The sequence below is a fragment of the Neomonachus schauinslandi genome, chromosome 2, assembly GCF_002201575.2.
Source record: "Neomonachus schauinslandi chromosome 2, ASM220157v2, whole genome shotgun sequence".
Lineage (NCBI taxonomy): Eukaryota > Metazoa > Chordata > Mammalia > Carnivora > Phocidae > Neomonachus > Neomonachus schauinslandi.
In genome coordinates this window covers 100764449-100789909 of record NC_058404.1, presented here as the reverse complement: position 1 = coordinate 100789909, position 25461 = coordinate 100764449, and the positions used below count along the sequence as shown (strand labels likewise).

At 38.7% G+C, this 25461-nt stretch overlaps 1 protein-coding gene across 2 annotated transcripts; it reads left to right on the top strand.

Moving 5' to 3' along the window:
• Positions 1-33: 33 nt before the first annotated feature.
• On the top strand, positions 34-25461 carry BBS12 (Bardet-Biedl syndrome 12). 2 transcript variants are annotated; one of them, XM_021681477.1, is made up of 2 exons: positions 34-69; positions 10810-13035. In XM_021681477.1, the coding sequence occupies exon 2, from the start codon at positions 10817-10819 to the stop codon at positions 12956-12958; it is 2142 nt and encodes a 713-aa protein (XP_021537152.1). In that variant the 5' UTR covers positions 34-69; positions 10810-10816; the 3' UTR covers positions 12959-13035. The 2 variants fall into 2 exon arrangements, 1 of the variants encoding a protein (XP_021537152.1); XR_002479894.1 differs by lacking the exon at positions 10810-13035 and adding an exon at positions 25393-25461 and having other exon boundaries at positions 40-69.

Sequence of the window (25461 nt, the reverse complement as noted above, 5' to 3'; positions counted from 1 at the left end):
TGCTAGCCAGAACGTCGTCTGAGGTGGGAAGCTGGGATCTGAAGCCTCGCGTGAAAAGAAAAGAATGAGGTTAGTAACGAGGTGCTTCCACAGACTGCTAAGTCTTTAGTGCAGACGCGGAGAGCCTTTATTTGCTTTTTTGACCTTTTCGTGCCCCGGGAAAGGATGAGAATCCAGGGCCTGGCGGGCCGGGTAATTTGGTCCAGTTTTGGTTTACCATCCGGCGGGGATTAACAGAGGTGGGAGGGAACTGACCTTTCCAGGGCCGCTAGATATTTCTCAGCCTCCACAGTGCCTGGTGCTTGGCCTTTAGCTTTTCCCTCTTACCTGGTTCAGAGGGATTCTGGCGCGGTAGCCAAATGGCTGGAAGGAAGTGGGTGTGGGGGCAGGATGGGTGTTGGGATGCACCAGGCTCACTGCATAGATTTTACCAGTGTTGCATGTATTTGTCGGGTAGGACTTTGGCTCCAACCATAATCACGATCAGACGCCTATCCCTCCTCCCCACCCGACTCTCTCACCCTCAGCCATTCTTGTGGTTGAATCCCAAGATGTGGCCGGCTTTCCAGCCATATCCAGCATAAATCCAGTCATGAGTCAGACATAGGTAGTCTGATAATCCAGTTGACTCAGTAATTGCCGAGATTTAGAAGCCCATAACTACTGTAAATCAAAGCAAATTCTTGTCCAGAGGGCCAGACTTGTTGGTTTGCCCAGTCGTGAATCTGGTCAGGGACCAGCTAAAGGGTGGGAGAGAATGAGGTGGACCTCTGACTTCCTGGTAGAAATGAAGAGATGATAGTCCTTTAAAACTTCTAACCCTAATTCCTCACTCATCAGGACTCTTTATGCCTCCTGCAGTACCTTCTGCAGAGTAAGTCCTTTATTTTCCAAAAATCATACTGGATTCTCCAGTAGTGAATTCATGAGGAACATTAACTTTTGCCTAGTGTTTTTTTCCTCTTTATCCCACTTATCTCCTTGAAGGCAGGGCAAGAAAAATGTGCAAAGTACATTCTTGAAGCAGTCTCCCAAATCACTGTTCATACATGTAAAGCATGGCACATTTTCCAAAACCATCATCCTGTCTGGTTCACATTATATCCCAGTCAGACACTCAAGCTTTGTAATCATAGATAAACAACACATTAGGATTCTGGAAAATGGGTAAGGTTATTCTAATATTAGAAGTGATTTTTCCGTATAAAGTTGTCCCAGTGGAAATTAAAATTATGCAAGTTCAAGATATTTTGTGAATTAAGTAAAATGTTCATTCACTTAATTATAATACAGTAGACCCTTAAACAACAAGGATTTAAACTGTGTGGGCCTACTTATACATGGATTTTTTTTTTTTTTTTTTTGGAGATTTGCCACAATTTGAAAAAACTCCCTGTTGAACCCTGTAGCCTAGATATACTGAAAAAAAATTTTTATTAAAGGTATTATTGTAAGAATACAGCGTATAATACATGTAACATATAAAATATGTGTTAATTGACTGTTTTTGTTATCGGTAAGGCTTCCAAACAACAGTAGGCTTAGTAGTTAAGTTTTGGGGAAGTCAAGAGTTATATTTGGATTTTCAGTTGTGCAGTGGTCCCCGTCCCTAGCCCCCGGTGTTTAAGGGTTAATTGTATTTTGATTTTTCAGGCCATTAACCTCACCGGGAAAGTTGCTCTTGATGAGTTTCAAGGACATTTACTTCATCTTTACTACTAATGTTAAGGGGATTTCTGAGACCCGGAAATGAATAGTAACCAAATATATAGAACTGAATTCTAACCTAGATCAATTTTGATCTTATGACAATTAAAAGGCTGAGTAATATGTTAACGTGCTTTTACATCACTTTATGATTTAGGCTCTTGTATTTGGGAAATTAACTTCTAGTAAAAATGATTTTTTTATTATAGGCTCAGATTGCAATTTCTAGGTCTTGGGTCTAGGAAGTACTTAGTTTTGAAAAATAGCTGTGACTAATCCGATTGTATTGTAAAACATTAGTAGTAGTAATAATAATTAGTCTAGGAAAATATTAAATCCATTGGCACTCTTAATTCTACTAAATTTACTTAACGCTTTCCACATGTCCTCTACTGTGCCAACTGTTGGGTGAGTTTGAAAGGAGCTGAGTGTAGAGTATAAAGATGAATAAAAGTAAGGAACCCACAGATTAGTGGGGGAGAGAGGACAGACATAAATACAGAGTTTTAAATTCGGGGTGCTAAGTGCTTTAGTAGATGTGTGTAGAAAGTGCTTGAGTACAGGAAGGAGGCACTACTTCTTCCTGGGGCATTGAAGAAGGTGGTATCAAAAATGTGCAGCCCTTCATCATTCCTGCTCAGCCAAAAGTCTACTCCTCCTCTCCCTCTGCTCCTCCCCCCACTCATGCGTGCGTGCACTCTCTCTCTCTCAAATAAGTAAATAAAATTTTTAAAAATGTGGTATTTGCCGTGGGTCATGAAAGATATATAGCATTTGCCAAGGTGAAGAAAGGGTAGGATATTCAAATCTGAATATAGCATGTGTAAAAATGAAAATAAATGTATGTTCTAGTGTAGCAAGATCATAGGGTTTATAAGGAAAGGTGGAAAAGGAGTCATAAATTACATTGAGGTCCGATTATGGGACACCTTTGTCAAACTAAGGAGTAAAGATTTTATTTTCTAAGCTAGATAGATGTTTTTAGGCAATGGACTGCTTTGATTAGGTTTGTGCTTTGCAAAGATAATTCTGACAACCATGTGAAGGAGGAACCATCTTGGAAGCAATTAAAGGATCTCAACTAAGGCAGTGCCAAATAGGAAGCACGTCAACACTAAAGGTGATTGAAACTTAAATTTTGGTGGAGTAATACAGCAGTCTGTTTAATCTTGTCAGTTTTGTGCTTAAAGTTAAGATAGCAAATATGGTGAAAACCATTCATTCATTTGTTCATCAAATATTTATTGTCAGCAGCGTGTCAGACAATATTCTTGGTATGTGTGATACCTCAGTGACTAGAATTGTCCTCCTGGGAATTACATTCCAACAGAGGGAGATGGTCAATAAATAATAAATAGATATGTAAACTGTGTACTACTTTATAAGGTGGTAAGTTTTATGGAAAAAAGGACGTAGAGCAGTTAAAGGGAATCCAAGTGTAGAGGAAAAAGAGGAGTTTGTGGTGTTATATAGGGTGCTCAAGGGAGGCCTCACTGAAAAGGGTAAATTTGAGTAAATATTTAGAGGTGGTAAGGCAATAGATTTCTCGGGGATGAACATCCCAGAGGGAATGACTAGAACAGAAACTCTAAGTTAGGGAGAATGACTTGGAGAGTGCTCGAGGGATAGCGTAGTAGAAAACAAAGGGGAGTAAGAGGGAGGAGTGCAGATTATTAGGGTTTTATTAAGACCTTCATTTTCATTCCTAGTGAAATGGGAAGGCATTGCAAGACTTTGAGCAGAGGAGTGAAAGGATCTGAGTTGATAATTTTTAAAGGGGCTCCTGTGTCAGACAAAGGAGTAAAGACCTTTACGTTCCAAGTTGAAGGTTTTTAAGTAATGGAATATGATTAGACTGCTATATTGGGAATAGACTGGAGATACACAAACTGTTGATTTTGATAATGAAAAAAGCTAATCATACCTGTCAGAAAATATTAATATATTTTTAATTAATTAATTTATTTTTGATGTAGTGTTCCATGATTCATTGTTTGCGTATAACACCCAGTGCTCCATTCAATACATGCCCTCTTTAACACCCATCACCAGGCTAACCCATCCCCCCATCCCCCTCCCCTCTAGAACCCTCAGTTTGTTTCTCAGAGTCCACAGTCTCTCATGGTACGTCTCCCCCTCCGATTTCCCCCCCTTCATTTTTCCCTTCCTACTATCTTTTTTTTTTTTTTAAGCATATAATGTATTATTTGTTTCAGAGGTACAGGTCTGTGATTCATCAGTCTTACACAATTCACAGCGCTCACCATAGCACATACCCTCCCCAATGTCTATCACCCAGCCACCTCATCCCTCCCACCCCACCCCCCACTCCAGCAACCCTCAGTTTGTTTCCTGAGATTAAGAATTCCTCATATCAGTGAGATCATATGATACATGTCTTTCTCTGATTGACTTATTTCACTCAGCATAATACCCTCCAGTTCCATCCACGTCGTAGCAAATGGCAAGATTTCATTCCTTTTGATGGCTGCATAATATTCCATTGTATATATGGAATGCATATGTATGTATATGTATATACCACACCTTCTTTATCCAGTCATCTGTCGATGGACATCTTGGCTCTTTCCACAGTTTGGCTATTGTGGACATTGCTGCTATAAACATCGGGGTGCATGTACCCCTTCGGATCCCTATATTTGTATCTTTGGGGTAAATACCCAGTAGTGCAATTGCTGGGTTGTATGGTAGCTCTATTTTCAACTTTTTGAGGAACTCCATACTGTTTTCCAGCGTGGCTGCACCAGCTTGCATTCCCACCAACAGTGTAGGAGGGTTCCCCTTTTTCCGCATCCTCGCCAACATCTGTCGTTTCCTGACTTGTTAATTTTAGCCATTCTGACTGGTGTAAGGTGGTATCTCATTGAGGTTTTGATTTGGATTTCCCTGATGCCGAGCGATGTTGAGCACTTTTTCATGTGTCTCTTGGCCATTTGGATGACTTCTTTGCAGAAATGTCTGTTCGTGTCTTCTGCCCATTTCTTGATGGGAATGTTTGTTCTTTGGGTGTTGAGGTTGATAAGTTCTTTATAGCCAACATTCCTCTGGCAATTTGGGCTCTTTTCTGGTTCCATACACATTTTAGGATTATTTGTTCCATTTCTTTGAAAAAAGTTGATGGTATTTTGATAGGGATTGCATTAAATGTGTAGATTGCTCTAGGTAGCATTGACATCTTCACAATATTTGTTCTTCCAATCCATGAGCATAGAACATTTTTTCCATTTCTTTGTGTCTTCCTCAATTTCTTTCATGAGTATTTTATAGTTTTCTAAGTAAAAACTGAGAGCTTTCCCTCTAAGGTCAGGAACATGGCAGGGATGTCCACTATCACCACTGCTATTCAACATAGTACTAGAAGTCCTAGCCACAGCAATCAGACAACAAAAAGAAATAAAAGGCATCCGAATCGGCAAAGAAGTCAAACTCTCACTCTTTGCAGATGATATGATACTTTATGTGGAAAACCCAAAAGACTCCACCCCAAAACTGCTAGAACTCATACAGGAATTCAGTAAAGTGGCAGGATATAAAATCAATGCATGGAAATCAGTTGCATTTATATACACCAACAACAAGACAGAAGAAAGAGAAATGAAGGAGTCGATCCCATTTACAATTGCACCCAAACCATAAGATACCTAGGAATAAATCTAACTAAAGAGGCAAAGAATCTGTACTCAGAAAAAATTCAACTCCTGAAAAGTATTGCATGTCTTGGTATTCTAAACCAAATGCCTTAAACAAGACTAGGCATATTAGGAAAAGAAGGATGCTTTTGATGTCAAAACCCAGTGAAGTAGTGTGACTGTGCTTCTATTACATGCTTAGAAAGTTAAAGAAACATTAAGCTGGCAAGTAAAGTTGTTAGGGAACCCAATAATAAAACAGCTGTTTGTGGAAAACATTGGTGCTGATGTATCACAGAACAAAAATCAGAGTGTGTCAATTTAATGCCAAGAAAAGTTATCAGAGATGTTTTTTTGATCTTTGAAATTATTTCACCATCTTTGCCTTTTTATACTCAACTTTTTAGAAGATGGATTTTTGTTTGAGTTTTTATTTTATGTTAATTAACTAATATCTCCAAAATAATTATTTAGGAGCTTTTCTGAACTTAGGAATGCTAAGACTTCTTTTTTTTTTGAATTGCTGCTGATACTTGGAATAGAGTCTTCAAATGCTGAAATAGCGTTTCTCTTGAATATTTGTTTGTTCATATTTTATTGAATATAGTTGACAAAATATTATATTAGTTTCAGATGTACAACATAGTGATTCGACAACTCTATATGTTATGCTATGCTTATCACAAGTATAGCTACCATCTATCACCATACAATGCTATTACAAAACCATTGACTATATTCTTTATGCTGTACCTTTCATCCCTGTGACTTATTCCTTCCATAATTGGAAGCCTGTACCTCCCACTCCCTTTTACCCCTTTTTGCCCATCCCATACACCCCTTCCCTCTGGCAACCACCAGTGTGTTCTGTGTATTTATGGGTCTGTTTCTGCCTTTTCTGTTTGTTTTGTTTTCTAGGTTCCATATATAAGTGAAATAATTGAATATTTTGAGATCAGTTTTACGTAACTTTTTGCTTGTAAATTTTGTTTAAATAATTTCATGTCTTCTCTGGGAAAACTCTTTTCACATAAATTAAATACAGACTTTGAAAGTTTGAAATAGCCTATGACTTTTTCCTTTTGCTCTAAATTCTGTAGGACTTTTCCATTCATACAGTAATATGTTGTGATTTAAACATAGTATAAAGAGGAAACCATAAACAGAGACTCCGATGCTTGGGGAAAAAAGGGCATATCCATACCAAGGGTATGAACAGGCTTGGAAGAAGGCAAGAAGGTTTGGAAGTGGAAAATGCAGTGGAAGATTCTACAGGAGAAAGGGTGAATCACTATCATGTCAGGTAGAGGGGCAGCCAGAAGGCAGTATTGCATGGTAGTTAATAGCATGGGACTCTGGCATTAGACAAATCTGAATTTTAGTTCATAACCTATTAGTTACTAGCTGTGAGGTTTGGTATGTTACTTATCTATTTTTCATTTTAATAGGTTAAGTGTAGTACCTACCTCATAATATTATGAGAACTATATTACATAATGCATGTAAAGTGCCTCATACTTAATAAGCTGTCAGAACATGTTAGAAATGAAAAAACAAACAAAAAGCCAGTCCTTTCAAGCTTGTCTTTTCAACAAATTATTCTGGAGCAACTGGATATCCAGGAGGAAACAAAATGACCCCTTCCTCACACCATTTACAAATATCAGTTTAAGATGAATTATAAATATAAATGTAAAAGCTAAAACAAAAAGAGCTAAATTGGACGATTCACACTCCCTCACTTCAAAACCCATCACAAAGCTACAGTAATCAAAAAAGTGTGGTCCTTGGGCACCTGGATGGCTTAGTCGGTTAAGCATATGACTCTTGATTTTGGCTCAGGTCATGATGATCTCAGGGTCATGGGATCATGTGGTCCTGGCTTAAGGATGAACATACAGACCAATCAGATGGAATTGAGAGTCCAGAAATAAACCCAAAAATCTATTGCCAATTGATTTTTGACAAAGATGCCAAAACCAGTCAATTGGGAAAAGAATTGTCTTTCAACAAATGATGCTGGGACAATTTGACATCCAAATGCAAAAGAATGAAGTTGGACCCCTACTTCATCCCATATACAAAAATCAAATGTATCAATGAACTTTAAGATATAAAACTATAAAACTCTTTGAAGAAAACACTGGGTCAGATCTTTATGACTTTGGATTTGGCAATAGATTCTTATATATGATACCAAGAGCATGAACAACAAAAGAAAAAATAGACAAATTCAACTTCATTAAAATGGGAAACTTTTATGCATCAAAATGATTATCAAAAGAGTGGAAAATACAACCTACAGAAAGAGAAAATATTTGTAAATTGTATTTTGATAAGGTTCTTGTTTCCAGAATATGTAAAGAATTCTTACAATTCAACAACAAAAAGACAACCCAATTTTTTTGAATAGATATTTCTCCAAAAAAGATATACAGATAGCCAACCAGTACATGAAAAGATGCTTAACATCACTAGTCATTAGAAAAGGACAAATCAAAACTGAAATGAAATATCACTTCACATCCACCAGGATGTCCATTATTAAAAAAACAAAAAACATTAAAAACAGAAGATATGTATTGGTGTGCATACTGGGTTGAATAGTGTTCCCTCCAAAATTCATGTCCACCCAGAATCTCAGAATGTGATTTTATTTGGAAATAGGGTCTTTATAGAAGTAGCTAGTTAAGTTCATGCCAGATTAGGGTTGACCCTAAATACAATGAATGGTGTTCTTTTAAGAAAGCTATATGGAGGAAAAGCAGATACTGAGTTTTGTTACCAAAAGCCATGGACCTCCAGGAGCCAACTAGAAGCTGGAAGAGCCTTCCCTAGAGCCTTCAGAAGAATCATGGCCCTGCAGATACCTTGATTTCAGACTTCTGGACTCCAGAACCATGAGAGAATAAAAATGTATTGTTTTAAGCACCCAGTTTTTGGTAATTTGGTATAGCAGCCCTAGGAAATCAATACAACAAGGATGTAGAGAAATTGAAACCCTCATATATTGCCAGTGGGAAAGTAAAATGATTTAGCTCAATGGAAGACAGTTTGGCAGTTCCTCAGAAAGTTAAACATAAAATGACCGTGTGACCACTCCTAGGTGTATACCCAAAAGAATTGAAAACAGATACTCAGACACTTGTACACAAATGTTCATAGTAGCACAATTCACAATAGACAAAAGGTAGAAACAACTGAAGTGTCCATCAACGGATAAACAAGGTGATACATACATACAATGGAATAGTACTCAGCCATAAAAAGGAATGAAGTACTGATACCTAATACTGTGTGGATGAACCTCAAAAACATTATGCTAAGTAAAAGAAGCCAGACACAAAAGGTCACATATTGTGTGATTCTATTTATATGAAATATCCAGAATAGGTAGATCCATAGCCTTGAAAGACTCAAACCATAACGTTTTTAGAAGAAGAATATCTTTTGTACTCAGGGGTAGGCAAAACTTTAAAAAATAAAACCCAAAAAGCAATAGCCTTTTATAAAAAGGAAAAAAAAAAAAGATAAATGAACTAGGAAAGTAGATTGCCAAACAACAATAAGGGCCACTTGAGGTTTGAAATGCTACCAGCATGGTTGTGTTTGTCTTTCTTTTTATTTTCAGCTGCAGCAAGGTAAGCATGGAGTAGAGAGTTGGATTTCATCAAGATTAGTGTCTTTGCAAGGTGAGTAGGATGAACCTGAAGAGGGATAAGGATTTTGAGGATATATGTGCAAGGGAGTGAATATAATAACTGACAGATAGGAATTTAAACTGGGTAAGTAGAGAATTGATAATATGGGGTGGGGGGTGAAGGACAGCGAAAACATGGTAGGATCAGAAAATTGTAAGATATGATGGGTCTCAGGGTTAGAATATTGGAGTCCTAGAGTATATTTTGATGCAGTCTAGGGATATTCCTGGGTGTATCAAGAGTTTTATTTTTATTTTATAGAATTGAAATGTTCACAAAAGAGCATTTGAAACTGACTTCAAACAATTCATTATACCTTTTCCTAGGCTGTATTAGCTTTTCTACTTAGTCCTTGAAAACTTATAGGAAGCTACTCTTGAGGAATAGTTGTGTTATGGCTTTCTCCTGATCTTAAGTATCTCAGATAGTGGTGCTCCTCAGCTTCAAGGATGAATCCAGGTATTATAGAAACAAATTTATTAGATGAAAAGCAAAACTCTAAATTGCTTGCTTTTTGGTATTTTGAATTTAAAAGATTGTGATAAAAAATATCATTCAAAGAATTATAAAGTCTTCGAGTTGGAAGAGAAGTTTATATTATCTACAATTTTAGTTCTAGTCCTTTAACTGAGAGCTCATACCTCACAAGGTAGGTCATTTTATTATAGACAGCTTTTCAGTTAAGGGGTACTTTGTTAAAAAGTTCTTTCTATTGGACTAAAGTTTTTCTCTTTAAGTCTTATTAGTTTAGATGTGGATTTCAAAATACTATGTGGAAAAAGCCCATTGCTCTTGAACTTCACTTTAAATAATGCGTTTTTCCCCTTTACATTCTAATCAGTAACAAGCCCATCCTCTCAGCGGCATCCCTCTCCCACCTAGATAACTGTAGATGATCCTTAGCTGACTTCTCTGCCTCCAGTGAGGCACCCGCCCAGTTGGTTCTCGGTGCTATCACAGTGGTGATCTACCCAAAGCACGAGCAGCCCCAGTAGCACCAGCAGTACTCAGAAGGGATTATATGCCAGGCATTGTTCTAAGCACTGTACGCATTTACTCCTTATAATAATCCTATAAAGTAGGTTCTGGTATAGTCCTTATTTTTCAGATGTGGACAAAGTCGAGTAGTTAAATAACTTACATAGCTAGTAAGCATTAGAGCCAAGTTCAAATCCAGACTTCTAGATTCGGAGCACATGCTTTTGAACTCTGTATCAAGCCATTTCTTAATCTTTCTTACTTAAAACACGTCTGTGGTTCCCATCATAGGATCAAGTTTGACATGGCACATAATGCCTTTCATGATCCAACCCTTTTTCTCTTCTAGAGCTTCATCTCCCATTTCCTACTACTTTCTTTTTATTTCTGTAAAACTAAACTACTTGTATTACCCTAATACACTGTGTTTTTTCACATATATGTGCATTTACTACCACCTCCTTCAACTTGCTGACTCTTTCAAATTATTCTTCAAGACTCATTTCAGGCATTGCCTTCTTCTGAAAACGCTACCAGAATCACTGCCTGAGTGATCCACTTCCCCTATTGGATGAAGTGTTCCTTCTCCACATACCCATACCTTTATCGAAATATCATTGTAGTACTGTTATCATTGCACTGACCATATTTAGTGGAAACTATATATACCAGAAACTCCTCAAAGGCAGGGACTATATCTGATTTTTCTTTTATAAGCAATTATAACCATGAATTACACTGAATAAATTTCCACGTTTTTATTTTATTTGCAGATGATTCATGGTGATGGCTTGCAGGGTCATAAATAAAAGAAGGCACATGGGACTTCAACAACTTTCATCATTTGCAGGAACAGGAAGAACTTTCCTAGGCCCATTAAAATCATCGAAATTTATTATAGATGCAGAGTGTCATGAAAGTGTGTTAATCAGTTCAACAGTAAGGCTTCTCGAAAGTTTGGATTTAACCAGCGCAGTGGGACAACTTCTCAATGAAGCAGTTCAAGCACAAAATAACACATATAAAACTGGAACTAGTACTCTTCTGTTCCTTGTTGGTGCATGGAGCAGTGCTGCTGAAGAATGTCTCCATTTAGGTGTCCCCATTTCATTAATAGTGTCTGCAATGTCAGAAGGCCTGAACTCTTGCATTGAAGAGGTAGTTTCCCTTCAAGTACCTATCCACAATGTATTTGACTATATAGACAGCACAAAGACATTTTCTGGACTTGAAACATTTAGTGGCAGTTTGTGCCCTTTTCTACAAATCCCTTCAGATACTGGTTTACAGAAAGAGCATGATCTCAAAGATGTTGCCTCTCCATCACTGACCATTTGCAATCTTTCTGGGATACCTGTTAAATCACCTAAACTCTTTAGACCTCAGGCTGAAGTTGAAGCAGATAAAAACACATTACAAAATTCTCAAACTCTGAAAAACAGTCTGCTCACAGGCAACCATCATAGAAAGTCAATACTAATCCACAGTAGGCATTTTAATAGGACAGATAATAATCAGTGGATAAACAAACCAGATGGATTTCTAGAACAACATGGTGCAGCTTCTCCCAGTACTTACAGATGTAATGATTTGGTAGAGTTGGAGATGGGTTTAAGTCACGGAGATCACAACAGCATGAAATTAGTAGATGAAGCAGTACGGCTGCAGTATCAGAATGCAAGTATGCAGCAAGGCAACTGTACGATGCCATTTAGGTTTGACATTTCAAGACTCTTCACTTGCTGTTTACCAGGTGTACCTGAAACTTTCTCTTGTGTCTGCCCAGGATTTATCACTGTAGTATCAATATCTAATTCTGCTCTGATTAAGGAATTACAGAATCAGCCTCTCCGGATTATTCTCATTGAGGGTGACCTCACAGAGAATTTTCGCCACCTGGGATTTAACAAGGCTACAAATATTAACACAGTACTGGAAAGCATGAAGGTTCAACAAGACAGCTCAGAAGAACTGTGGACAAATTATGTATTACAGGTACTAATTAAGTTCAATGTGAACCTTGTCCTGGTACAAGGAAATGTGTCTGAACACTTAATTGAAAAGTGCATACCCAATAAGCAGTTGGTACTTGGGCCAGTGAATAGCAGTGTGATGCAGGCTTTTGCAGAAGCTTCAGGAGCAGTACAGGTGACCTATATCACACAAGTGAATGAAAACTGTGTGGGCAGTGGGGTCTACGTGACCTTCTGGAGAAGTATTCCTTCGGATGTCATGGGTAGAATCAATATAATCACAGTCGTGATAAAAATAGAAGGAATTAATTTGGTTACAGTAGTGCTCACTAGCCCAGTCACTGCACAGATGCAATCCAAAGAAGACAGGTTCTGGGCTTGTGCCTATCGTCTGTATTATGCTCTAAAAGAGCAAAAGGTCTTCCTTGGAGGTGGGGCAGTTGAATTTTTGTGTCTTAGCCATCTTCAAATTCTTGCAGAGCAATCACTGAGTAAACGAAACCACGTCTGTTCAGGATGGCTTCATAATACTTCCTCTTGGCTGGCCTCATCTCTGGCACTATACAGATCAACTGTGCTTAAATGCCTGGCAAACGGATGGCACAAATACCTTTCAACTCTCGTATATAACACAGCCAATTGCTCATCAGAATTTGAAGCCAGCACATTCATTCAACAGCATCTACAAAATGCCACAGACTCTGGCTCTCCTTCATCTTACATCTTGAATGAATATAGTAAACTAAATAGTGGAATTTTTAATTCAGGCATTTCAAATAAACTGGAACAGATTCCAAGCATTTATGACGTTGTTATACCAAAGATTGAGGCATGGCGCCGAGCTTTGGATTTAGTACTCTTAGTACTTCAGACAGACAGTGAAATTATTACTGGACTTGGACACACACGGTTAAATTCACAGGAAACAGAGGGCTTTTTATTTTTGTAGTGTTATTGGCTAAGTCTTTGGAAAATAATATTTTGTTATATATCATGCTAATAATAAATTTCCTAGTAGCTAAGTCATAGTGCCTAAAATGCCAGCCATTACCAAGAAGAAAATTATTGATGTCTGTCAGTAATTGCAGGGTCTGAGATTTCACCCGACTTACAAGCTAATGGGTCAGCCTATTACTATTTCATGGTATGCTACAGGATACATGAGACGCTTGGACAGAGACAAAGCACTTTTATTATTCACAACAAAAGTGGTAGCCAGAGCTTCCTGTTGGTTTGTATCAGTTCCCATTTCTCTGAGCCCCATAAGAGCAACATAAAAGGCCAGTGATGGAAGCCTGCACATGCAGTGGGTTGTGTTACAGAAAAGGAACACTGAGCTTGGGACATTGACTGCTTTTATAGTGACCAGAAACAATCCTGTTTTTTGTCCAAGGGGTATTTGCTACCTCATGCCTCAAGGTTGCTTAGTGTAAACACAAGCCTAAGACATGGACTGGGTAAAGATAGGTCAGGTCCTTGCATTCAAGGCACACCCAGAAAGTATGCAGTGTCATTCAGAGCCCATAATGGATAGCCTCTTCCATTTACTCACTTCTTAACCTGACATGTTCTTGGCCAAACTTGAATTTTCATGGAAGAATGCCACCCTGTTTACTAGTCTGATTAATCTGATAAACAGGTTGTTTCGTCAATACCAGATCTATTCAGTTGGTTTCATATAGCAGTTAATTAAGGCTACTATCAACAGACTCTGAGCAGCAGGATGAAACCAGTCTGCAGTATTGACCTCAGTCATGTCCCATAGGGTCTTGAATTTAGTCAATTTTAAATTCCAACGGGGGTCTTTTTATTAGCCTGAATGTATTGTAAGACCAATGTATCATATATTATGACCCTCACAAGGGAGCTTTGACTGAGTTGCTGATCTTTGGTGTCAATGACAAAATGACAGGGGCAATAGATGGCCAAAAACAAATCCCCCCTCCCTAATGGAGGGACCTACTATGGCCCATTTTTCCCACATATAAGCACATAACCCCAACAGGGCACGGTCTCTCTACTTCAGGATTTGTTGTGAAACCTGATTTGAATCACCATTATATAGATTTAATTAAGTCACATAGGTAGTGCCACCCAGTAGTTGCAGCCTCAGTTGCCATAATGGCAAAATCCAAGGCTACTCAAACGTTGCTCTTCCCACCCTGTTGAGTAACTTGTACTCAACAAACTTGCAATTTTTTTTTTTTAAAGATTTTATTTATTTATTTGACAGAGAGAGACACAGTGAGAGCAGGATCACAAGCAGGGGGAGAGGGAGAGGGAGAAACAGGCCTCCTGCGGAGCAGGGAGCCCGATGCGGGGCTCGATCCCAGGACCCTGGGATCATGACCTGAGCCGAAGGCAGACGCTTAACGACTGAGCCACCCAGGCGCCCCCAAACTTGCAATTTTTATTTCCTCCTTGCTGGTGGCATTTGTTTTAGCTTTGAGGACCCCTTGACTTAGAAGCAATAGCCTACTCAAGCATAAGATCAGTCAGATTGAAACAAGGTTGTCCTGGTTTCTGTGTTTGTACATTTTCGCAGCTGCCATTGATGGCATTATGAACTGCTTCCAATACTGAATAAGTCTTAATAAGGAGAAAACATTTGTTTGTTTGACTCTTGGGCGGTTTGAGCGCTATGACTGTCTGAACAATGCTGAGAAACGGCTTGGCAAACAGAGTTCTGAATTTTGTTTGGGTTTAGCAGCCACTTCTACTGGTGGAGGTTGATAATGGCCACAGTCAAAACCATTGAGATGAGCTTCTAATTTGACCATCAGAACATCATCTATATAGTGAACATTTGGGATATCAGAGCATAGAGGCGCTCACACTAAATCCCAACCTGCCAATAGGTTAGGATGGGTTAGGGCATGGTAGTAGATGGCAGGAAGTTTGTCTCATTTCTCTATATAGAGCAGCAATACCCTGAATGGGAGGATCTCCTCTGGCACTTTATGAGCATTTACAAAATAAGCATATAACACCTCAATACCAGTTACGTATTTTCATAACAATTCATTCTAATCCTATCAGTTGACTTTAGTCACTTTATCCCCCGTATGGGAATATGGCAAGTTTAACGTTGGTACATTAGGAGCTTTAACTGTGGTGAAGAGATTATGTTAGCTCCCTGGTTGGGAGCTCCAGAAGGAGCAAGGGGTAAAGGCTGCATCCAAGGAGCCTCTTTTTTTCTTTTTTTTGGCCCCTTGCTTCAGTGTTGGTACCAACTTCTTTCCTGTGCACTTCCAGTATGTAGGGAGCCCCCACACTCTGGGGATCTTTCTTTTTGCCCTCCATATAACTAACCGTGCACCTCCTCAGTGTCCTGCAGCCTTTGGTACCTTTGACCACCCTGTGCCCGATACCAACTTCCCCTATGGGACTGGGTAGAATGGTGACGAGCACCTGTATCTAACAGCTGTAAAAGTTTGAGTCACTTTCTTCCCCCATGTATTTCCATCATACTTGGCTTTCTCCTTAAAGCAGCTGAGGTCAGGGTAGAGGGTGAAGGAGTTACCAAGAAGTGTAGAGGGAGAGAATGGCTCCAGTATTGCATTTACTTTTGTTTTTGATCAGCTGCCCAACTTGTACTCAACAAACTTGCAATTTTTATTTCCTCCTTGCTGGTGGCATTTGTTTTAGCTTTGAGGACCCCTTGACTTAGCAGCAATAGCCACACTTCTTGGCTAGAGCCCTGGGGCGTGCTGCCTTGTTATCATATTAATATCATTGCTCTTCCCACCCTGAGGTGAGTGAGCAACAACCAACACACCATTTGGGTGGCTTGTTTTAATCCTACTTCTCACTGCTTAGCCTCCAAACATAAATTAACAGGCAGGACAGTGGGAGACTCCTCCCCCCCTCCCTTTCCCACTACTTAACATTTACTGTTGGATCCCAGGGAGTCTTATATCTCTTAACCCAGAGCAGTGGGGCCCTCATCTTTTTCAGAAACCATGGCTCTCTCAGCCAAAGCAGTAAAGAACTGTGTAGGGTCTGAGATTTTGCCCCGTTTATAAGCTATCAGTTAAAATGTAATGGGATACAGCCAGAAAACAATCCTGGATCAGAAACAAATGACTTTACAATAGCCAGAGCTTTGTGTTGGTTTATTTTGGTCCTCTGTCCTTGCAAGTCCCACAGAGGTGACATAAAGGGCCATGATGAATACATGCACAAGAGATTGTGTTACAGGAGAGGAGTGCATAACTTGGGCAAATCACAACTTTTACAGTAAACAGAAGTAAGCCTGTTCTTGGTCTGGAGTGAGATGTTACATCATCATTCAGGGTTACTCGCTAGAAACACATCCCTGAGAAATGGCCTGGAAAAAGAGTACTCCAGCCCAGCAAGAACATGCTGAGAGTCAATAGCATTCTGTGTATCCCAACAAAGTCTTGCTCTTTTGCCACTTAGCCATTAAATGAACATCTTAAGAATGGAATTATGTGTGGAGTTGAATATTAGAAAAGCTCTGGGGAAATAACAGTAGTAATTAAGTTATTGATTACCTACCATGTCCCAGGCACTATTCTAAATTCTTCACATATTGTATTAATGTTTTAGGGTTGCCATAACAAAATACCACGTATTAGGGGGCTTAAACAACAGAAATTTATTTTCTCACAATTCTGGGGGCTAGAATCTGAGATCAAGGTGTTGGCAGAGTCGGTTTCTTCTGAGGCCTCTTTCCTTCACTTGTAGATGGATATCTTCTCCCTTTGTCTCACAATGTCTTCCCTCTGTATCTGTCTGTGTCCTAATTTCCTCTTCTTGTAAGGACACTAAGTCATAATGGATGAGGGCCTTCCCTAATGACCTTATTTTAACTTAATTACCTCTTTAAAGAACCTGTCTCCAGTGAAGTCACGTTCTGAGGTATGGGGGATTAGGACTTCAACATATGAATGGGGGGGGGCACACAATTCAGCCTATAACACATATATTATCTCAATCTTTGAAACATTTATTTTCTCCATTGTATGATGAGGAAATTAGTTTAGGAAGGTTAAGAAACTTGCTCAAAGTCTTAAAGCTAGTAGGTAGAAGAGCTGGAGTTTACACTAAGATTTTATCTGGCTCCAAAGTATATTTCTAAGTATTAACTGTGAAAGGAAGCTTTTTCTGGAAAGTAACAACAACAAAAGAATGTCTAGTTTATTTATAGGGATAATTTAAATGTACTAGAAAATATGACTTGGTTATCTTCTACTCAGGTAAAAGAATATTAACTTTTGGTTTAGTGGTTGTCTTAAATGTGGTTACCTGAAAACCTTGCACAGATCATCATTCCAGTTATATACACCATCTTTGTTCAAAGTTAGAATAACAACAACATTAAATGTTGAACTGTTTTTTAAAATAAAGTGTATTTTACTTGTTTAGGAATTGATACTTTTACTCTCCTGTGTACTATTAACACTTAATTTTTGTTAAAATATTACGAAGATTATGAGCACCACTAATATTAATGTAGATGCTTATTTATATAATAGATTTTTTGTGAAGTTGGTATTTGCATATATTGGTACTATTAAATATTTAGTAAAATCCTGTTATAAATCCTTTGACACTAGAAGTCTCATTTTAATACAGATTGTATATGTCCATTTTGTTTTCAGATTGTAAAAAACTTTGTACTGTTATGTGGTTTATCAGCTATTTTTCTAATTCTTACCAGGGATACCTTTAAGTTTTAATTACTCAAGGAACTGTTCTGTCCTTGCAGAGGGCAGTCCCTCACATAAATTTGATTCATTTAAGTAAGTGGGTTTTCCAAGAAACCCTATGCATAAGCAGGTAGACATTTCTCAAAAGACCAAAGAAGTGTTGACATCTTTGAGACCAATCTGCTGCTTTAATATTATAAACTACAAAGAGGTTTGCAGTTATTCTACATCCCATCCACATTATAGCCAGCCTTCCCAAAGATAAATAACCCTTCCTGGACCAGGGGTTAACTGGCTCTTCAAAAAATAATCTTTAAGAAATTCCAGCAATGGAATCCCTGCATATTCAGAATATGGGCAGGTGTACCTGCCTACCCAGACACTGGACAGATGCAGGAGCAAAAAGGAAGTGAGAAGCAGCAAGAGTGAAGGGGTTACTGACAGGTCATTGTGAGCTATAGTCCCCAAAATTGTTGAAAGGACTCTACCTGAATGGAAATACGGTAAAACAAATTTGAGAAGTAGCTCATAGGCATCACATTCTGGGTAAGTGCAAAGCAACAACAAAAAGCAAAAACAACCCCACTTCTATGTGTATATGTAGATGGAAGAGAATTGACTAGTGCTGTAGTGATCTAAGCTCTGAAGAATATCAAAAATATCCAGCACATGCTTCCTTCCAGGATGACTGAGCCACACTCTGAGGAAAAAATGTTGAAAAGAAATAAAATAGAGCAGGACAGGAACATTTGGAATAAAGGAGAGGGAAAATTTACATTGGGAATGGTAAAACACTGTCATTTTCTATTAGGCTGGGTGGCCAGCAGACTCAAGATGAAAAGACCTCCGAAAATAAATATAACCTTGAAGGCAAGGTCTGTAGACTTCTAGGAAACACAGAGCTAAAGGCAGAAAATTTTTCCAACCAGTCTTAGCTTTGACAAATAGAGAAGGGTTACACAAAAAGGCTCTATTTCTGGTTCTTCATTTATAACATAACAGAGACCATGAGCCATGAAGCTGAGAAATTGACCCTGGCCCATCCACATCTCCATAGGAGATGTGGGATATGTCTATGTATGGGATACACAAAAATCCATGTAATTTGGACATGAGGGAAAAAAGAAATGCTATTTAACCTCAAATGACCTGAGTACAAGAGAAGAGATTAAAATGGATGAAAGAATTTTTAACAGAACATGAGAACTCACAATATAAAAACTCTAGCTATAATGCAGATCAGAATATTTTTAAATGAGTTAAATCATTTAGATAGAAGTTTTTGAAAAAACAGCATGCATTAGAAATGAAGTTCTCGGAAATTAGATGGCAAACAACAGGTTATGGAATGATGACACAACTCAGAAAAAAAACTGGATGAAATCACAGGTAACACAAGAGCACATGGAGTCCGCCGAAAGCATGGTAAAGGAAGTAAATTTCTTTCCCAGGAACTCAGGAGAGGAATCTCTTTCACAAACCCTTCTAAATTTCCATAACAGAGATCTGCACTGTATCAATTTTTTTTTTAAAGATTTTATTTATTTATTTGACAGAGGGAGAGATAGCGAGAGCAGGAACACAAGCAGGGGGAGTGAGAGAGGGAGAAGCAGGCTTCCCACTGAGCAGGGAGCCCGATGCGGGGCTCGATCCCAGGACCCTGGGATCATGACCTGAGCCAAAGGCAGATGCTTAACGACTGAGCCACCCAGGCGCCCCTGTATCAATTTTTTTTAAGATACTGACTTAAATGGCCAAACTTTACAAAGGATGACTTCCCTGTATAACACACAGACCAGTATAACATTAGGGTCCCCCTCTGGAACTTTACAAAGCCATTAATGACTCATTTAAGTTCAGGAGCAGTCCTTGGCTGGCTAGTTCATGCCATTGTTCAACTCTACAAGGCTTTGTTTCATGAGGGGAAAGCGATGGTGGGTTAAAGGAGTCCAGGGCCTCTCAGGGTGCCAGAGCCTTGCAGTCACCAAAAGTCAGGGTTTCCAGGAGCATAGCTTTCCAGGCCCACAAACTTTTGTCAAGTTAACAGGAAGTAATCATCATCAGAGGGATTAACTCATAACTTGTACTAACCAAATTCACAGAGAATTGTGTAAACCAAGACGCTAACTTCATATTGGTATTTATAACTCCTAGAAAAAGCAGAATACTCATATGAACTGAACCAAGTATTGTTCTCTCCTGTTTCTGAAAGTCTCTGGGGAGCTAGGAACATTGCTTGTTGAGGCTGGAATTGAAGCCAAGGGACCCCTCTGATGCAGCACTAGCCAGACTCCTCTCTTCAGGACAATGCTGAACACCCACCACTAACCAGGAAGGTCAGCCTTTTGCTCACTTCTGTTGTCATACTCTTTATTCAGGTATTAAGTTAATGAGACACTGCTTTCTTTTTACTCAGTTATATTTCAGACTTGCTCTCTAGGGGCAGCATCCTGTGGCCCCTCTGAATGTTAACTTACTGATTTGGGAGACATCTCCTCTGTAGTGATATCTAATAACCACAATCACCCACTTCGTGATATTTGTTAAACCCAGCAGAACTTAACCTTATCTCCAGTTTCTGGAAGCAACAGATCAGTCTCCTTTGGACCAGCTAAAGGTTCTCCCTTCCATGATAAAAGAATGATAAAAAGGAGGTATCTGTCAGCTTCCAGGATGTACTTATAGTGTAGTCAGATAAGCATTAGACTTTAAACCAGAAGAAATTTTTCATAATCTGACTTTGCCCCCTGTGTGACCTCGGGCAAGTCACTTAACCTCTCTGAAATCTGTAAAATATATTCTTAAAGCAACTTTGAGGTTTAAATTAAATATACATTATGATAACTCAATATAAACTGTGTGCAAATATCCAGGGAAATAAGTCAAGCAATTGAAACTTTGTTATAGAAGAGTTTCGCGAGATTTCTGTTCCTTTCCTAGCTTTACAATTTTAATGGTTCTTTGTGCCCCTTCCTCCTTTGCCCTCCTTATAAGTGATTAGAAATAATGCCCATGAACAAAAAAGGTCAGTGTGCCTACTTTGGAGATAAGAGCAATAGGAGAGGAGAGTACTAGGCAAGATGTATTTCACTTCTCAAGATGGCTGGAGGAGAGAACCCAGGCAGTTGAAGATAATAATGACAAAAATTAATAATAGTAGATTTGGTGTAGTACTTTACCCTTTTAAATAGTTACTGACCCTAGCCACTTCTAAGAGTAGCAGGACTACTGTCTACCACATGGATTTGCTGGCCTAAGGGAGCAAAGCCAAGCCCCAGCTAGGGAGACTCAAGAGTAAGCCAACAGATGATTGTAGACCACAACACCCTTCAATCAGCCTCCCTTGACGTGTGCATGTGTCATCTTTTCCGAATCATGTTGTCAAGTTCTTATGATTGCCAACTACTTTACTTTAGTATTTTGTTTATATAGAGTAACAGTTCTCAACCTTGGCTTCAAATAAGAATCAACTGGGGAGGGCGCCTGGGTGGCTCAGTTGGTTGGGCGACTGCCTTCAGTTCAGGTCATGATCCTGCAGTCCCGGGATCGAGTCCCGCATCAGGCTCCCTGCTCAGCAGGGAGTCTGCTTCTCCCTCTGACCCTCCCCCCTCTCATGCTCTCTCTCTCTATCTCATTCTCTCTCTCAAATAAGTAAATAAAATCTTTAAAAAAAAATTAAAAAAAAAAAAAGAATCAACTGGGGAGCTTTTATGACTGCTAATGTCCTAACTACATCTACAGATATTTAATTAGTCTGAAATCAGAGCGCCAGGCATTGGTATTTTTAAGAGCTCCCAGGTGATTGGAATATGTAGCCAAGACTAAGAATCGCTGACATGAAGTGATCATTTTTCCCTTGCTCAATGGTCCTCAATCCCTAGCTGCACTTTAGTATCACTTGGGAGCCTTTAGACAAATTAAATCAGAAGCTCTGGAATTGGGGCCTGGGTATATCAGTTTTTAAAGCTTCCTGTATGATTATAATGTGTAGCCAGAATTGATGATCACTGCTATAATTTAAACAGAATATGAAGAGATGGTCTTTTTAATATAAAGTAATTGCTATCCTTCCTTGGGGAAACTGAATCCACATGTTCAGGGGAAATACACAGTTGCAACTTGGCAAAAATATGAAAAACCATGTACTTAGCTCCAGGCTAAGGAGATAATGTAGGAAAAGAGCACAGAGATAAGGAAGAATAAGGAAAGATAAGGTAACAAATCTCCATGAATTATAGGAAACAACTTGAATTCCTGAAGTACCAGATATAATCAACTTTAATTCAGCAATCATCTAAAGAAGGATCATTCCTTGCAAATTGTCAATCACAGATCATATCTACCATTAGAGACCACTTCTTCATGATGGGGAGCACTTTCCAGGCACTGGCTCATGTAATCTTCACAACAGTTCTGTGAGGCAGGCTGTTACTATTTTCATTTTACAAAGAAACCAAGACACAGAGGCTAAGTGTCTTGCCCAAGATACACAGCTATTTAGAGGTAGAATTTGGCAGTGGGTCTTGAGAGACCCTAATGGCAGCCAGTGGTCTCTGAAGAAGGGCGGATGCACAGACAGGAAGGTACAATGTTGTGCAAGAGGAATATATTAGAATTTCTGCTATTTTTTTTTTTGTAATTTTAACTTTTTTATTTAGGTTATATAATTTACATATATTAGTTTGGTAGGACATATATATATATAGATATAAATATGCATGTATTGGGTCGTATGATAAAAAACGGTTGAATATCACTTCTCTAGAAGCTAATGGGTACACTAATAACAAACACAAATATACAAATTCTGCATAAGGCATAATATCAATCTATGTTGATAGAGTAGAAAGGAATCTAGGAGCAAATTATTCATTAAAGGGTGAAAATCAGGGGCTCCTGGCTGGTTCGTCAAGAGTCATGGGACTCAGGGGTGCCTGGGTGGCTCAGTTGATTAGGCAGCTGCCTTCAGCTTAGGTCATGATCCCAGAGTCCCTGGATCGAGCCCCGCATCAAGCTCCCTGCTCAGCAGGGTGACTGCTTCTCCCTCTCCCTCTACTCCTGCCCGACTAATGCTCTCTCTCTCTCGCTCACTCTCTCTCAAATAAATAAGTAAAATCTTTAAAAAAAAAAAAGTCATGGGACTCTTGATCTCATGGTCATTGAGTTTGAGCCTTGTGTTGGGTGTAGCCATTACTTAAATCAGTAAGTACATGTTTAAAAAAATAATAATCAAATAAAGGGTGAAAATCAAATGAATTTTGGTTAGCTCTATCTTCTATATGTAAAAATATTGAGACTTAAAAAATATATATTTTAGTGACATACCCTCAAACATTTTGAAATACCTTTCAATGAGCCATTCTAAAAACTCTAGTTTCTTTGTTATTTTTAAATGAGTTTTCACCTGTGACCTTTTAGCAATATGTTTTTATGGAGCTTTTTTTTTTTCAAGATTTTATTTATTTATTTGACAGAGACACAGCAAGAGAGGGAACACAAGCAGGGGGAGTGGGAGAGGGAGAAGCAGGCTCCCCCCCGAGCAGGGAGCCCAATGTGGGGTCCCAGGACCCTGAGATCCCAGGACCCTGAGATCATGACTTGAGCCGAAGATAAGATGCTTAACCGGCTGAGCCACCCAGGCACCCCATTTTATGGAGATTTTTAGACAGCTTAGGTCTTTATTTAAACTGGAATACTTTTAAACTGTTCAGATTGACTCCCAAGATAACAAAGTCCATGCTGTGTGAGTAGCAAGCATGCTGATTTACCTGGGCTGCTTTGTGGCCTTATTTCCAAGCTTCTAGATCATGATGTTCCAGCTCTTACTTCACATTTGACTGTGTCCTTGATCAATTTTATTACATGTTCTGGTACCTCCATTCTTCCTAAGTACTTTTATTTCTTTCCTCATAGCCAGACACCATTCTTTTTATCTTTAACTATGTACCACCTTTTTCTCTTCCCTATTCACACTTCCATCCTGGGAGTTGTTTTGTTTGTCTGAATGTTTGTTTTTTAAAGTACATTCATCTTTAAATTCTTTCCATTATTCCTCAAGAACATTTTTATTTATGTGTTTTTATACTTTTTTTAAAGATTTTATTTATTTATTTGAGAGAGAGAGAATGAGAGAGAGAGCACAAGACGGGGGGAGGGTCAGAGAAGGAGAAGGAGACTCCCTGCTGAGGAGGGAGCCCGATGTGGGACTTGATCCTGGGACTCCAGGATCATGACCTGAGCCGAAGGCAGTCACTTAACCAACTAAGCCACCTAGGCTCCCCTTCAAGAACATTTTTAGAGTAAACTCTTAATCTCTTTTTCCCCTACACACCAAAGTAACCATTATTAATATTTGGTGTACAGTTTTCTAAGGCCTTGTCTGTGTATGTGGATGCATATATGTTTTTTCTAATCAATAAGTGGGCTCATACTAAACACACTGCCATATAACCTATTTCTGTCAAATACTATATTAATAGATTTCCCCAATATTATTATTATTTTTTTAAAGATTTTATTTATTTATTTGACAGAGAGAGACACAGCGAGAGAGGGAACACAAGCAGGGGGAGTGGGAGAGAGAGAGAAGCAGGCTTCCCGCGGAGCAGGGAGCCCCATGCGGGGCTTGATCCCAGGACCCTGGGATCATGACCTGAGCCGAAGGCAGACGCTTAACAACTGAGCCACCCAGGCGCCCCTCCCCAATATTATTAGAGTTCAGTTAAATAATTGTAATGGCATCATATTATCCCAGTGTAATAACCTACTATAATTTATTTAACCCATATCCTATCATTTAGTTCAATTTAGCTTGGCCAGTGTTAGAAACAAGACTATATAAATGTATTTGTACTGAATCTTATATCTTATTCATGATTATATCCTTTGGATAAGTTCTTAAAGACAGATATTTGGTCAACAGTTAGGTGGACATTTTAGCATTTCTCATGTATTTTTGCCAAATTGTTCTTTTAAAAGGCACTGCAAATGAAAGTGTCATTTCCACAGCCATTGTCAACATTGGATATTATTATTAAAATTTTGTTAGACTAATGTGAGAAAATGCAATCTCATCTTAAATAATCTTTAGGAAAGAACAGTGATTTTCTTTATAGTCTCAATGTTTGTAAAATATCTAAATTTTCCTTCAATTTTCTTCCTTCGGTGTTAAAGGGCTTCCCTACTCCAAGAATATGTTACAATCACCTACACAGTCTTCTAGTAATTTTATGGTCTTGTTCATCTTTCACATTTAAATATTAACCCATCTGGGATTTATTTTAGTAGGAGATATAAGACTTTTTCCAAATGGTTATCCAGTTGTCCCAACATCATTATAGGATTTTTTTTTGCCCACTTAGGTATTTCTTAGCAGTGAGGAGGAAATTCTAACCGAAAAAGGAAGATGGTCTCAGTTGCTAAGAAACATTTTCATGGCCTTCTAATTATGGATTCATACTGTTCAGTGTTCTATCATTCTTTTCTACAAACATAGCGCCATATACTGTTGGAAAAGGAACACTATAGAAACCTGTCAAACTAACAGTGATGAGAATGAAGGCAACATCCCCTTGATAAAGTCTTCCCATGCTATGTTGAGAGCTACTCTCCCAAAGAAGTGTTTTAAAACAGACTTTTGCTTTGTAAAGATCATCAGAGCTTTACCCTGGAAAAACCTAAAAGATTTCTTCTTTCTTTTGACCTGTAGGTGGCAAACTTCCACTCTCATCCTCTTAAAATTTTGACCTGCTTGTTTAAAGTCCACAAAAATAAAAGG

Bases quoted from the DNA above. Each gene is read 5' to 3' on its own strand.
- BBS12 (XM_021681477.1), top strand. From the start codon at position 10,817: ATGGTGATGGCTTGCAGGGTCATAAATAAAAGAAGGCACATGGGACTT.